The sequence below is a fragment of the Pelophylax lessonae genome (assembly GCF_965119305.1).
Source record: "Pelophylax lessonae genome assembly, chromosome: 4".
In the NCBI taxonomy this organism is placed as follows: domain Eukaryota; kingdom Metazoa; phylum Chordata; class Amphibia; order Anura; family Ranidae; genus Pelophylax; species Pelophylax lessonae.
Window position 1 is genome coordinate 577,564,631 of NC_138771.1, and position 14,086 is coordinate 577,578,716.

General features: G+C 41.8%; 1 protein-coding gene across 2 annotated transcripts in view; it reads left to right on the forward strand.

Moving 5' to 3' along the window:
- Nucleotides 1–14,086, forward strand: part of LOC309553278 (patatin-like phospholipase domain-containing protein 6) — a 108,242-nt gene that overhangs the window by 13,343 nt on the left and 80,813 nt on the right. The window contains exons 2-6 of one of the 2 annotated variants that reach the window (XM_082254284.1): nucleotides 1,816–1,868; nucleotides 5,573–5,610; nucleotides 5,693–5,833; nucleotides 8,202–8,361; nucleotides 10,626–10,706. In XM_082254284.1, the coding sequence (XP_082110410.1) occupies nucleotides 5,573–5,610; nucleotides 5,693–5,833; nucleotides 8,202–8,361; nucleotides 10,626–10,706 (420 nt within the window). In that variant the 5' untranslated portion in view covers nucleotides 1,816–1,868. Of the gene's footprint in view, nucleotides 1–1,815; nucleotides 1,869–5,572; nucleotides 5,611–5,692; nucleotides 5,834–8,201; nucleotides 8,362–10,625; nucleotides 10,707–14,086 lie in introns of those variants that run through there. The other variant, XM_082254283.1, reaches the window with a different exon arrangement.

Here is a 14,086-nt window from a genome sequence, read left to right on the forward strand (position 1 = left end):
TGTTTGTTTGCTTGTGTTCCTGTCTGCTGTGTGCTACATCTACCTTTCTGTGTACTGACTTTGGCTCGTCTATGACTACTCCTCTTTGCCTGTGATCCTGACCTTTGGTCTGTTTGCCTGTTGCTCCGACCTTGGCTTACCCATCACTATCCCTTGTGTCCTGAGTGGCTGCTTCCCCTCTATCCCTACGGAGCGTAACCCGGGGGACCCCAGGGGCCGCGACCTGGGTCCAGTTGCAGCGAAGTCCATCCTCTTCAGTAGAGGCTCTGGTGAACACCTGCTGGGCCTTAGACTCCACGCCCTGAAGAATCTTGGGCTCACGTTTCCTGTCCATCCACAGCAGTCAGCTATTGGGTTCAATACCTTGTGGTGCTACCCTGTCTCCAACAGGGTGCAGTTGTTACTTGGCCACAGGTGACCTGACAGTATTAGGGTAGGCACTGCCAGTGTAAATTTTTTTTAGAAGCGTTGCAATTTAATCAGTTCTTTCCCAAAACTAGGGCAAAGGCAGCCTGGCACACAGTAATAGTTCACTCACTCAGGCTCAGTAAATAGTCTAGGGGTTGCCTCTTTAGGATTTTTATTGCTAAAGAAACTTGGATGAGGTGTAGGATGATATGGGATACTCCAGATTCCAGATCCAGATTCCAGATTCCAGATCCAGAATATTTACAGGAGGACACTTCACTCACTCTCCTATGTATTTCTGAGCAGTCTCTATGAAGGAATAAGTACAGATGGCAGAGACTGAACCCCTTTTTTTGAAACTATATCAGGTAGGAGTACTACCGGTTTGTCCACCCAAGGGATATTGCACACAGTCACTAGAATCCTGAACTCAGGCCAGCACTCATAATGTCACAGGATCACTGGATGCCTCCTTCCAGTATCCACCAGACACTCTTCACTGAGGGAGATACCAATACTCACAATGCTGCAGGACAGCCAGACAACTTTTAACTCCCACTGGGCACTCTTCAGCGAGCTTTCCAGACCAGGTTTCCAGGTGAGGGTTCCCTTGACTAGCTTCAAAAAGGGATCCTTAAGAGTACCTCCCCCCCAGCTGTGCCACAGTTGGGACCTTGATGAAACAAAAGGCTGTAATCAGGATAGCTGCTGCAGATGTGGGGGGTAGATTCCCTCCAACTAGGAGAAGAGGAAGACCCTGCTGCTTCAAATCTTAGACTGTAAATGCCCCTCCAACCACCTTCTAGACACACCTCCCCAGGGATTGGATGAAGCACAATAAATATTGAGACTGGCATTTGCCGTGCTCGGTCCCCTATGTTCCAGAAACTTCTGGAAGGCATAGGAGAGCAAACAAACCCACAGTCTGAGACCCGCAGCTCCCAGAAGTAATCAACAACTGCTCCACTGAGTACATCAGAGCCAAAAAGAGCTAAATTTGCCTAACAGCTTAGCAGCGTAACTTGGAGGGTGCTACATGAGTACAAATCCTCATTAAATGTGCTAGTGTTGAAGGGTAGGACTCTTCCAGTTGAGTAGTATAATCTTCCTTGCTATATTAAGGTGAGTTTCCATCACATCCCAAAACATGGCATTGCTGGGGCAAGTCCAGAATAAATGATATGTGGTAGCAGGAGAGTCTTCATATCTGTACTAGTTAGTTAAGTCAAGCCATTAAATAGCTGGTGTGATAACTGATCACATGTGCAACAACATGGCAACTCATTGGCTGTAAAAGATAAGAGGGTTTAGTTCTGCTTTATAGTTTTTTAAATCAAGCCTATTGTCCTTGTTACTTTTCACTAATTCTTCATTGTGTATATACCACAATTTATTTATTGTCTGCAGGCCCTACATTATTGGATATTCCGAGGAAGCCAATCCAGAGGGTTCCACACAAGGTGAGAATTTCTGTGTGTGTTCAGTAACAATTTGGAGATGTCAGGAGAGGTCAATAGAAAGAAAAACAATATAATCACAAATATTAAATGTTAATCTTTAATTCCACATCTGCTTACTCAAATTCCTAAGGAACAATGACCTAAGCATCTAGCTGGTAAACACAGCCCACCATGTGGCTTAGGATGGCCATAAATAAGAGAACTTGAAAAAGATCTACATACAATTATCCTTTTGATATTTTTAATTGGACAAGTAGAGTTGTAACATGAAACATACTAATAAAGTCCTGTCTATAGCTCGTGTCACTGTCTCATTATCATTATGAGAACCTTAAATATAACACAGCAGATTTGCTAAGGTTTAGATGGAAGCCTGAATTAAACACAAAATGCACTTTTGGAACCCACAATCCTCAAAGCTATCTCTGAGTAAACACTTAATATGGATTTAGTCTACAGGAACAGGAAGGGGTCATGTCAGTAGTTTTAGATATGTCACATAGGGCTCGAGCCAAAGCCACAATAACAGACAGACTTTTCGTAATATACTTGAACATTATTTAAATGCTCAGACTGGAACCCTTCAACCAAACATCAAACTTTACCATAAGTAGACACCTAATACCTACATGCACAACACCTCCAATTCTCATTAAAGCATTAATATTGTGCAATAGATCCCCTTGTTATGGCACGTGTGCGAGCAAGGTATTCCCAAGGTCCCAAGCCTATCCATCTGGAAATGTAGCATAGCATAAATTGCAGTAGATTAGGCAAAATAGCAATGCTCCAAGCCTTGTGTGTATAATCCTCTGGTCCCTTTATGCCCCAGGTTTCGACCCCAGGGAACTTGTCCCACTCAATACCACATAAGTAAAGTAGTAGGTGATGACAACTGATGATGTCATCATTTAGTTTATTCAGTCCAGCTGGCTTCTACACAGTCCCTACCTGTAGCTATGCCCTCTAGTCTGCATATTACCCAAATTGGGCTTATTTGTAGAGGACAGCATAAAGCAAAAGAATAGCATTGAGTAGCATAAACTGCAGGACTTGTAGGCAGGTGCAGGTTTTCTTCCATTGGGTAGGTAGCACTGTGCCATCATACAGATGGAGTTTGTTAGGGGAAATTATCCCCTCATGGTCTCTGTCGGTGTCTCAGAGAGAGCAGCTCTCTGATTGAACACTGCAAGCTCTGGTGATCTTCGTCATCTGTCTTTAGGCAGGGGATAATAAGCTCCACTCCTCCAAACAGGAGAAGAAATCCTATTGGATGAAACGCATCAGCGGGATGCCTAATATCACAAGTACGTTACGAGCTGTGGCACTACATGATGTTTTTGAAGCCTTTTAAACACATTAGTTTGTAAGTACCATTCTTAATAAACTTCTTCTGGTTCATGCAGACCTTCACTATATATTGCCCTGTTGTCTCTTTTTGGTGATGACATCCCCACGATTGAGATAAAGGCTATCTCTGTAGCCCAGCATGGGTATATATTTGGAGTAGTGGAGCCTATTATCCCCTACCTAGTGGAAGTGTATATCGAGGAGGCTGTAAACTTGAACACTGCTTAGGACCAAATCTCTACACATCCATTTCATTTTTGGCTCTGGTAAGGAGATATTTTGGGCACTGTAGTGGTATGGGCTGTCCACTTAGACTGATGCTGGTTATGGGATTTCATCCTCCTACTGTGAATACGGACCATTAGATCTTTATATCATCTTAGCGCTGCATATGGACTTTATGTATTTTTATATTTTGCTATCAACATAATTTTATGCTGGCTGCTTCTTTGTTGTGTTTTATATTATCATTTTTAGCGTGGATATTTTCCTGTTTTTATTCTAAATAAGGGGCCTCATGCCATTTTGATGAGTGAATAGTAGGGAAAGGAACCCACTTGTGGGGGCCAGTGAATAGCTCAGGCTCCCAGCAAAAAGGGATAGCTTAGGGAAGGCTCCTTCTTCACTTTACCTACTCCGGTGAGCGGTGCAGAAACATGGAGCTAGTGCAGACTACATAAACGTTCTTTGCCTATACCCAGAAAAGACAATACCTCTGATAATGGAAGCCGTTCTCTGGTAACAGATACTATTAATGCTAAGAGTCTGTATATTCCCTGGACTGTTGATATCAGTGTTAAAAATGAATCTTTTGCTGCAAGCCAAATCTGCAAGAGTTATATAAAAGACATTAGTGACAAATATTCTATACACTGTGTGCGAGTATTTCCCCCAATACAAGGTACCCAACATAGGCACCATAAACATAATAAATGTTTGTACCTTGTGTAAGCCTTGTTTAATATGGTAATGAAATATGATATAGGAAATTAAATAAGGGTAAACCAAGTAAACATTAGCAATGTTTCTTACATAGCATTAAATATTTTTTTTAAGGTAACAATTATGCTTAAGTATCGATAAATCTTTAAATCTATCCCTGTGAAGCCTGACACATGGAGAAATTACCTCTGCCCAAGTCGAGATTAAGTGTGGGGTTTAACAATTTAATCCAAACTTGTGTAGAAGCTGTATTCCAATGTGCAGCCTGGACCTAGTATCCAAGGGGCCAGAGGCGTAACTAGAACCTTCAGGGCCCCGGTGCAAGAAACCATGAAGGCCCCCTGGACCCCTGGCCTTCCCTTCAAGCCTGGGGCTCTTCCCACTGATCCTGGGGCCCTTTACTCTAGTTGTGGGGCCCTTTATTACGGTCCTACAGTGGCACCCTTTCACAAGTTCAGCAGTTGGCCCCCTTCCTGCCATCTTGGGGCCTCACCACGGTGGTGGAATGCCAGGGCCCGGTTGCAAGTGTGACCTTTGCGATCCTGGAAGTTCACCCACTGGTGTCGGTAGTTTTTATTTTTTGGTATTTTAATTGTATTATTTTTTATCTTTCTATTTCTATTTTTTCACAATGTCACTGACTATGACTCTGTCCATTCAGAAAAGGACGGAGCTGGTAAATTATATATTTACTGACCCCTTCCTGATTTTCTATTGTGACACATCCCCTGCAGCAGCTGGCAGAAGAGGGGAGGGAGGAAGCCGGTAGCACAGTGTGGGGAGGGGGGGGGGTTAGGGGAGCACACAGGGGCCCAGAGACAGCAAACACAAGTACACTGGATGGGAGGAGCGGCGTGGGCAACATACAGAGGAACCAATCTCCTCCATTTTCCTCCTGCAGCTACAGGAAGAAAAAGGAGGACAGTGATTTCTCTACATGCTGCCCCTCCAACCCTCCTATCCAGGTGTACAGGGGAGCCACACAGGCCCCCTGAAGCATGGGGCCCGGTTGCAATTGCGACCCCTGCAACCCCTGTAGTTACGCCCCTACAAGGGCCTTCAAAGAGACACATTGATTGGACTGAAGACTAACACTTTAGCTCTCATTCTGGAAACATGTTTTGCCAGGTTTTCTTTAAATTATCTTTATAAAAAAACGTAGAAATATCATTCAGTATTTGTTTTTGGTATATATGTGCAATACAAAGTATTGTAATTTACTTAAAAATATGGAACAATTAGAGGTCATACACTGCTCATTGTTCATGAAATCTCTCATTACCCTGCAAATATGTTATATTTTGTTTGAATGATTTTACCTTTAGCTAAAAAAAAAAAATATATGTTTGTTGGTCATTTTAAATAAATCCATGTCACTTGCATTATTTAATAGCGTCTCAATGTGTTTACAGATGAAAAAGAGGAAGAAGGTGCTGAGTTTAAAACAGAGGTGAGGTGGTGAGCCGCAGAGGGATACAGAAGTTGTTAAGATGTTGGTGTAATACATTTCTATGGAATGTTATGTTTTTCAGGATTCGGAGAGGAGGATGGGAACCTCCAGCGGCTCCCGTTCATCACTCAGAAGCAGCGCCAGATTCTCTTCTCAGACCCCCATCTGAGCTGGAGACCCCTGATCTGCCCCCAGAGGTGCTCTACATGCTGCAGAGTGTCCGGTGAGGCTTACAGAACTCTGAAGCCTTGTTTAATTGTATAGTTTTCTTGTCAAGAGACGTTTTCTGGTGTGCCTTATACAGGAAGAACCGCGGTAGGGCAGTATTGTCTGTTTGGTAGCTCTTGGAGTGGTCCATACAGCCCTGCAGTTCTCCTAGGAAGGTTTTACCTAGAATGGCAAAAGTTTTACTTCGTAAAGTATATTATTGAATATTAATTTCACATCTTCTACTGATGGTGTTATCTGGAGGTCCTTAGGCACCTCATGCTAGTAGAGATCCCCAGTTAGTGAATTAAACTCTCCAAAATATCTATAAGACAAATCATAGAAAATTAATAGAAGTAATATTTATTTTATTGCTGATAAATTTTAGAAGAAATATCTTTTGTGCAACCTTTAAGAGGGGACCGGGGCAACAATTCAGGCCCACAGCATTTTTGTATTTTGGTTTATGGGGATTGTTTTTCACATATTTCTTTTGTAAAAAGTTAAGGAAATATGCCTTATTTATCCACTTGCCGACTGCCTAACTGTAAATGTACATCATTAGTTTGACATTAAAGCATAACTCCACTTTTGTTGAGAAAAAAACATTCCCCTCTGGGTGATCTCTGTACATACGTACCGTGAACCATATTTTCTACAGGTGTATTTATAATTCGCTCAGGGTGTTATGCCCTCTTGGTACCCCATATATGGAGATATACAGTATATAACTATTTTAGAGTTGAATCAGTATAGAGTAAGATTGTTCTTGCAATAAAATCCTTAGCCTTAACTAGAGATCCTAAATCAATATTGGAATATCCAGTGTTTCTCAATGCGTTTTGTTAGTGCTGCCTGCTTTTCAGGAGGGAGGGAGAAAGCAACAAATCTGAAATCACACAAAGAACATAATGTGCTAGTCATGATTGTACATTTAACTTTTTTTTAACAGTTCACTAAAAATTAACTATTGGTTCTTAAAGGGTAACTCTACTTTTGTGGGGAAAAAAAGAGCCAATAAAGGAAAAAAGAATTTAGCGTATATAATTGTGACACAAGTCATATTGTATTTGGATGTTATTAAAAATGACTTTTCCTTTTCAATTTGCAGCTGCTGTAATTTTCTGAAAATGCAATATGGCTACCTGGAGCTGTTCTGTACACAGAATTTATACTGACCACACCCCAGAAACATTTCCTGCTTGCGTGATTGGTTTACCAATTTTCCCACAAGTCTGCCTAAGATACAAGTCAGATTTCTGGCATCCCATGAAAGAAAAATGTCATTTTTAGTGAGATACTCCCAATACAGGCCCAGCAGATTTTCCCATTAGTGCTCTGTAGCTTCACAGCTGATTGATAATTATGAAACCACTCCCATTAGACCCACTCAGCACAGAGGCACAGAGGAACAAACAGGGATTTCTTCAGAATAACAAAAGGTAGGAATCTGTAACAAAGGTTGTTATAATCTTTGCAATGTACATATATCACCCAGAGGGGAATGTTTTTTTCTCAGCAAAAGTGGAGTTACACTTTAATAAATTCAAGTACAGAGGCCTGCATATGAAAGATACCACACCATAGGTTCTCCGGGGGTAAGCGCAGGGATATTTTAGAGATAGACTGGAGAGGTAAAATGGTAGGGTATAGATAGCCAGCTAGTATTCCAAGAGTATAGGTACAGTAAATTAGAGATCGACCGATTATCGTCAACACCAATATATCAGGGGCCGATCTGCACTTTCCCCGATATATCGGAATCGGCTTTTGATTTACCGATATTGCCAATATTTCAGGGAAAGTGCTTGTACCAGGGTGATGCCTGCAGCTAGAAGCATCACCCCGGTACCGTGTCCATAGCCGACGGTCGGCTGTCTTGTAATGACAATCGATGCGGCTGGGAAACAGCTCGGCTGTCATTCCAAGGCTTGCCCGGGTCTCCCGTCCCACCGGGAATCCTACCTTCAACGCTGCTGTCTGACCCGGGTCTCCATTTCTTTGAATTTGCCGCGTACTCGGGTACTGGCGCCGCAGAATTAAAAAAACTTACAGCATTCAAAACAGCCAAACTTGGCGTTTAGAATGCTTTTAAGTGCAGAGGAGGGGTTTGGGGTCTTTCAGAACCCCAGATCCCTCCACCACAGTACCTGTAGACATAAAAAAAAAAAAAAAAAATGTTAATGTCCAAAAATATCGGCAGATATCGGCCGATACCGATATCCGATGACCAAAATATCGGTATCGGCAGTAAAAAAAAACGATATTGATCGATCACTACAGTAAATCCACTAATAATGGTCTAGCCAGCCTTCTAATGTATACAGCTATCTGTTGTCCATAACCATGTAAACTTTATTTTCTGTCTCCTCTGTCTTTGTCAGTGTACTCGGTCACTTTGAGAGGCCTCTGTTCCTGGCACTTTGTCAGTATGTGGTATATGAACACTATGACCCCGGAGGTGTGGTCTTCTGCCCTGGACAGCCCGATTCAAGTATTTACATAGTCCTTGAAGGGAAGCTGGAACTCTCCCTGACGGATCCTGTAAGGTTTTGTTTTTTCCTTGTGTTTCATTTCGTGAATAATTGTGATGCTCTCAGTGACCAAATAATAGAACATACTGTAAATGGTGTCCTAGGCAAAAGTGTTAGAAAGAAGGGTTGTCTGCGTTGACAATCATACTCATAACTCAGCTTCTTGCTTTTTTTTTCTACTTTGCATTATAAACCTAAAAACCTGTTACTTATTTAACCTATTTTAAACTGCTATACAGCTTTTTACCTTGTAGCAATCATTTTAATAAAAGCAGAAATTCTTGATTCACTTATTTTGGCATGTTTGGATTACCCAACCAGGTCAAAGCAACTGCCCTTTGGCTAGTTCCTTCTCTGCCCACAAAATGCCATATACTTGCATACTGTGATTATATGGACACAATGCCAATATTGGGTAAACTGATACATTTTGAGAAATATTCAATATACTGTATATATAAAAATAAAAATCCTTTTTTTAAACTACTTCACTTTTCGCTTTCTTAATTTGTATTCCCATTATGGACTTAATTCATTTTTACGTTTCAGCTATAGGATTTCTGATTCAGCACTAGCTTTGTAAATACGTATGATTTCAAGTAATACATTTTTTTTTTTCAGTACAAAAGTTTTATTTTAGCAAATATTTTCCTAAAAAATAATAATTACGGAGCCAAAGACCCACAGTACCCTTTTACAATGTGGATTATGGCCACTCCAGAGCTTTGTGAACCGGCTGCATTGAGAGCCAATCACACTCTCCTGTCATGCAAATTGGATGCGGAGAAAACCGCATCCAATTCTCATCAATGTGAACCCAGCCTAAACCAAAAAAATATTTTCTAGTTTGACTAGCATTCGTTTAAACTGATAATCTATTCACAAGTTAAATCTAATTTACAAATGAAATAAAGACTGTTCTAACATGTTGTGTATTTTGTATGGTATTATAAAAAAAAAAAAAAAAAAAAAAAAGATCTAAACAAACACAAGCAAAAAAAAACGTACATGTGAATGTTGAAACAAATAATAATTTGATTAATTATACATAATTTACAACATTGCATCAGTCATGTTCAGTTTTTATCTAAAACATGGTCTTAGACCGCATTCACATTGATCCGACTTGGACCGCGACTTGTCAGCCTGACAAGTCTCGGTTCGTCACGCTCCCATTGTGTCGCTCCGACTTAGAAAAAGGGTCCTGTACTACTTCGGGGCGACCTGGAGGCGACTTGCATAGACATTAATTTTATGAAGTCCATGCAAGTCGCGCCGAAGTCGCGCTGAACTCGACTTCACAGGTCGCCCCCTAAGTAGCAACGTAGTGTGAACCGAGCCTAATAGTACAGCTTTATTATTTATTTATTTATTTTTACCTATTCACCTGTTTTTTTTCTGTCAGCGCAGAACTTAGAGGCCAAGTGTTAGCATGCCATCTCCCGTTTGAGTTTGGTGCTGATGAACAGACTCAGTATTTTCTGAAAGGCCCTGTTGCTCGTAAATCCAAGCATAGACTGTGTGAATTTTGGTTGGTTCTTGCTGAACTTCACTATGCGGGTGGCTCCGTTGGCCCATCCAACATCTTTTAAATTAAAAATCGAAGGAGCTGAAAAAAAAATTGTTGACTGTACAGCATCTTCATCCAATCAGATGCCGCCATTGTCGGCAACGGTTGTCAGAATATGATAGCCCAACAGGAGATCGCATAGATTTGATAGAGCACCACTCCACGCACCAGATGCCCTTACTCAAATGTTCTACCGTAAGAGAGGGTGCTGGTGAGAGTGCGCTCTATAATCCTGTAGTGGTTCAACACTGCCCACCGATCAGTTCCAAGATATAGGAAGTGAAGAGTGACCTCAGCACCAGTTCCTCCTGATTGCCACACCCCTCCTGGCAGTTCTTGATTCCATTCAGCCTGGTAGGATTTTAATTATTTTTCTTGAGATCTGACAGGCAACAGAGCAGCATCTTTTGAGGCCTTACAGTCTGGGCTAACATTTCTGCTGGGACAGGAAGAGAATACAAGTGACCAACAGCACAACTATCTAGTCCTAATAACAAATTAAGAGTTTAGAGTCTGATTTTTACAAATGCCAAATCTTAAATGGCTATCTCTAAGTAAGCCTAAACAAATGTGTCATATGCTGGAAAGTTTCACTGTATAAAGCTTGGGATCTACTAATATAATTCATACATAATGCTTTTTCATTAGTCTGATGTGAGTACAAGCAGTGATGTCTTTCACATCTTCTAATCTCTTCCAATCAGGATGGTACCAGGCACTACATGAAGTCGGTGTCTCCTGGTGATAACATGCACAGCCTCCTCAGCATCCTGGATGTTCTAACAGTGAGTTGACAAAATAGTTGTGGTTCATTTGTTGGATTTTATTTGTCTGATGTACGCAGTTTTTTTCACAAGATTAAAGGATGCCTTGTTGTGCCTGCCTTGATCCCACAAGGTCAGAGGGCTCAGAATTTCTGCTACCCTGTTTCTAGGTAGGTGGCACCCTGGCTGTTTTTTTTTTTTTGCTAGAACAAAAACCTGTATTGGAAACATACCCTCACCTTTATTATTTTTTTAACTTTTGTTTCTAAAAATACAAGTCACCTGGCCTTGCTCATCAAGTGGCATCAGTGCTTTCTAAGGCCAACTACTGAAGCTGGAGTTGGTCAGGTAACTAGCATTATAGAAAAAGGCCAGCAATGACACCTTGCATTTTTCTCCAAGTGCATCCTACCAGTAAGGCAAATCTTTGGCCTCTTTAACCCAACTCCACACAGTTGGAACCTTTGTTGGAAGGCATGGAATTTGAGCTCTGCTGAATGTAGGGCTCTAGCTTTGACTCACAAGGCATAAGTCAGACTGCAGCAGAGAGGGCCGCGGCATAAACACATGGAACGCAGTGGTCTGGCTCTACTGCATGATGGCAGGGAAACAGACTTTTTATTATAGATGTGGACTGCTTTATCACCCATGGTAAAACTCTGGTCATTATATGTAATACAGCACAAAGAAGCTATTGTCACAGTTTTATACTAGGGTTTTATTCAGCTTAAAGCAGAGTTGCGGCCTCAAAAATGACTTTGGGCCATCCGCTTGCTGACATTAACCTGAAAAATTAATGGATAGTCACGATTTTTTTTTTATTTACTTACCTTGTTTTTGAAGAAAGTATACTTACCTTCCTTCTACTTCCTCCCTCTGCGGCCGCGGCCTGCGCCGTCACTTCCTGCTTGCGATGACTCCTGGGAGTTGAACATCATAGCTCCCAGGAGTCAATGCGCCTGCACCGGCCCTGCTCGTCAGTTCTTGTGCAGGCGCATCATTCCCTGCTAAACAGCTTCTGACGCGCCTGCCCCGGAAGTGACGAGCGGGGCCGGTGCAGGGCATTCTGGGACGCCCTGGCTTCAGCTGCCCACACCTGAGATGGCAGCGCTGGACAAGAAATTTTCAAGGTAAGTATTTCTTCTAAAAGGTAAGTGTGACCTGAGACAGTTCAGATGCCATCCATTGTGGAATGCACTAGCCCTGACTGCCCCGGGGGGTATTTTTTTCTAAGAAAACGTTTCTGAGGCCGGAACTCTGCTTTAAACATGAAGTAACACAAAGCAAATGCTTTGCTAAGTGCTTATCTGTATTGTGCATCAAACATACAGAAAAAATACTAGTTACTACTCCCTTTTGGTGTTTTATTATAGAATGATCAGTCTGTTTTCATGATTGGCTGTTTGTGCCCCTCCACTGTAGTAAGTTATATTTGCATCAACAATATTTTCAGACAAAAAGGAGGGATGAGCAATAACGGAATTAAAATGATTTTACTAAATTTTAAACATTGTATTTAACTTCAAGTCTTTTAGTTTGAAGGGATTCTCTCTGTGCTTTTAATGGTGCAAGGGATCGACAAGAAAAATCCTACATTTTTAAGCACCACTGACTGATCTATGTGTTCTGCAACTGCCTACTTGTTTGTCTGTATAGACTATCCTAAACAGTCATCAACGTCAAACAACTATCCTGCAAAATACAGATAACACCCTGCATCCTAAATGACATGAAACAGGGAGAGTGGTAAGCACAGCACTACATATGAACTTGGCTGATCTATTCTGATATTATGCTACAAAAATAGTAACTGATTAGCCAGGCACAAAAAAAAAGTGCAAAATGAAGAGAGGAGCATATGTTTTTCTAGTTTGCAAAATGTACTAAAAAAAAAAAAGCAGTCAAAGCTGCAGTTTGAAGCAGTTGTAAGTAGAGTTGAGTGGACACCGTGTCCCGGACTTTTTCCGAACTTTACCCGGACACCGAACCTCATTGAAGTCAATGGGGACCCGAACTTTCAGGCACTAAAATGGCTCTAAAACACCAATGGAAAGGGCTAGAGTGCTGCAAAATGTAGTCAAGAGCAGCAAAATGTAGTCAAGAGCATGGCAAGTGCTCTTAAAAAAAATTCCCCTTTAAATACATTTTTTAATAGCAGATTAAAACAGCAATCTGTAGTGAAATATAGCTGAACGCTGCACACAACAGACTGATAAAAATTGATTTTTTTCTCCCTCCTCCTCCTCAGTGGGCTCAAGTGAGGGCAAAAAGATTGTTCACTGCACCACCCCCCACACAGCAAAATCGATGTAGACTGTCCCTGCCTAATCTCCAGCCTGTCCCTAATATGCCCAATAAGATCGTTCACTGCACCACCCCCCACACAGCAAAATCGATGTAGAAGACTGACCCTGCCTAATCTCCAGCCTCGCCCTAAAATGCCCTAATAACTTTCCCTGCCTGCACTCCGACCTCTCCCTGCATTCTTTTCGGACACAATTTTTCACAGAATCACTGTCTGTCCCTAATCAGCAGCCAGCACGTATGATGTGTGCTCTGTCCCTAAACTACAGCAGAATGACGCGGCGCGCTGGGGCTCTCGAACTTATAAAGACATGGTCACATGCTTCAGATGGCCAATCACAGCTACTAATACATTAGTAGGCATGGCTGTGATGGCGCACACCAGTTAAACGCTTGTTGATTGGCTGTTGAAAGCCTGCCATTAAAAGCACGCCATTACATACAAAACAGGAAATAAAATGAATGAACACGGATTTTAAACCCGAACATACAGTAAAGTTTTCGGGTCCGTGTTCGGGTAACAAAAATCCAATTATTCGGTACGAACACGAATAATACAGTCCGTGTTCGCTCAACACTAGTTGTAAGGTAATACCAAGAAGTGCAAAGGATTAAAAAAAATTAAACTTGTAAGGTTTAATTTCTGATTCCCTTAAAATGAGGATTAGAAATGAAAGTTTAATGTGTGTAGGCAGGGTAGGGTTGAAGATGGACCTTTCCTCCATGTTTTCCCATGAACTTGTTGGGTGCCAAGTGTGGATCACATGAGAGGCCTGCCCCTACCCCTGGGCTGGGTTCCTCTGGGCTACAATAGATAGACACTTGTACAGGATCACTACCATACACTTGGGGTACCTTTGCTTTGTGCCTTTTCCTTCAATGCCATGGGGATAAGGCTGAGGCTGCCGTGGGGAATACTCAACCTAAAGGTGGGCCTCTGCTTTTAAAGATGAACATACACGGTGTACACTTGCACTGTCACTGTTATCCAGTTATCTCTTGGGTCCCCATGACACTGTACATCTTCTCTGTAACTTGCATTTAGGAGGGACATGCTGAGCCTTGTTCACATCCGCCTGTCCAGTGTATCATCTCTA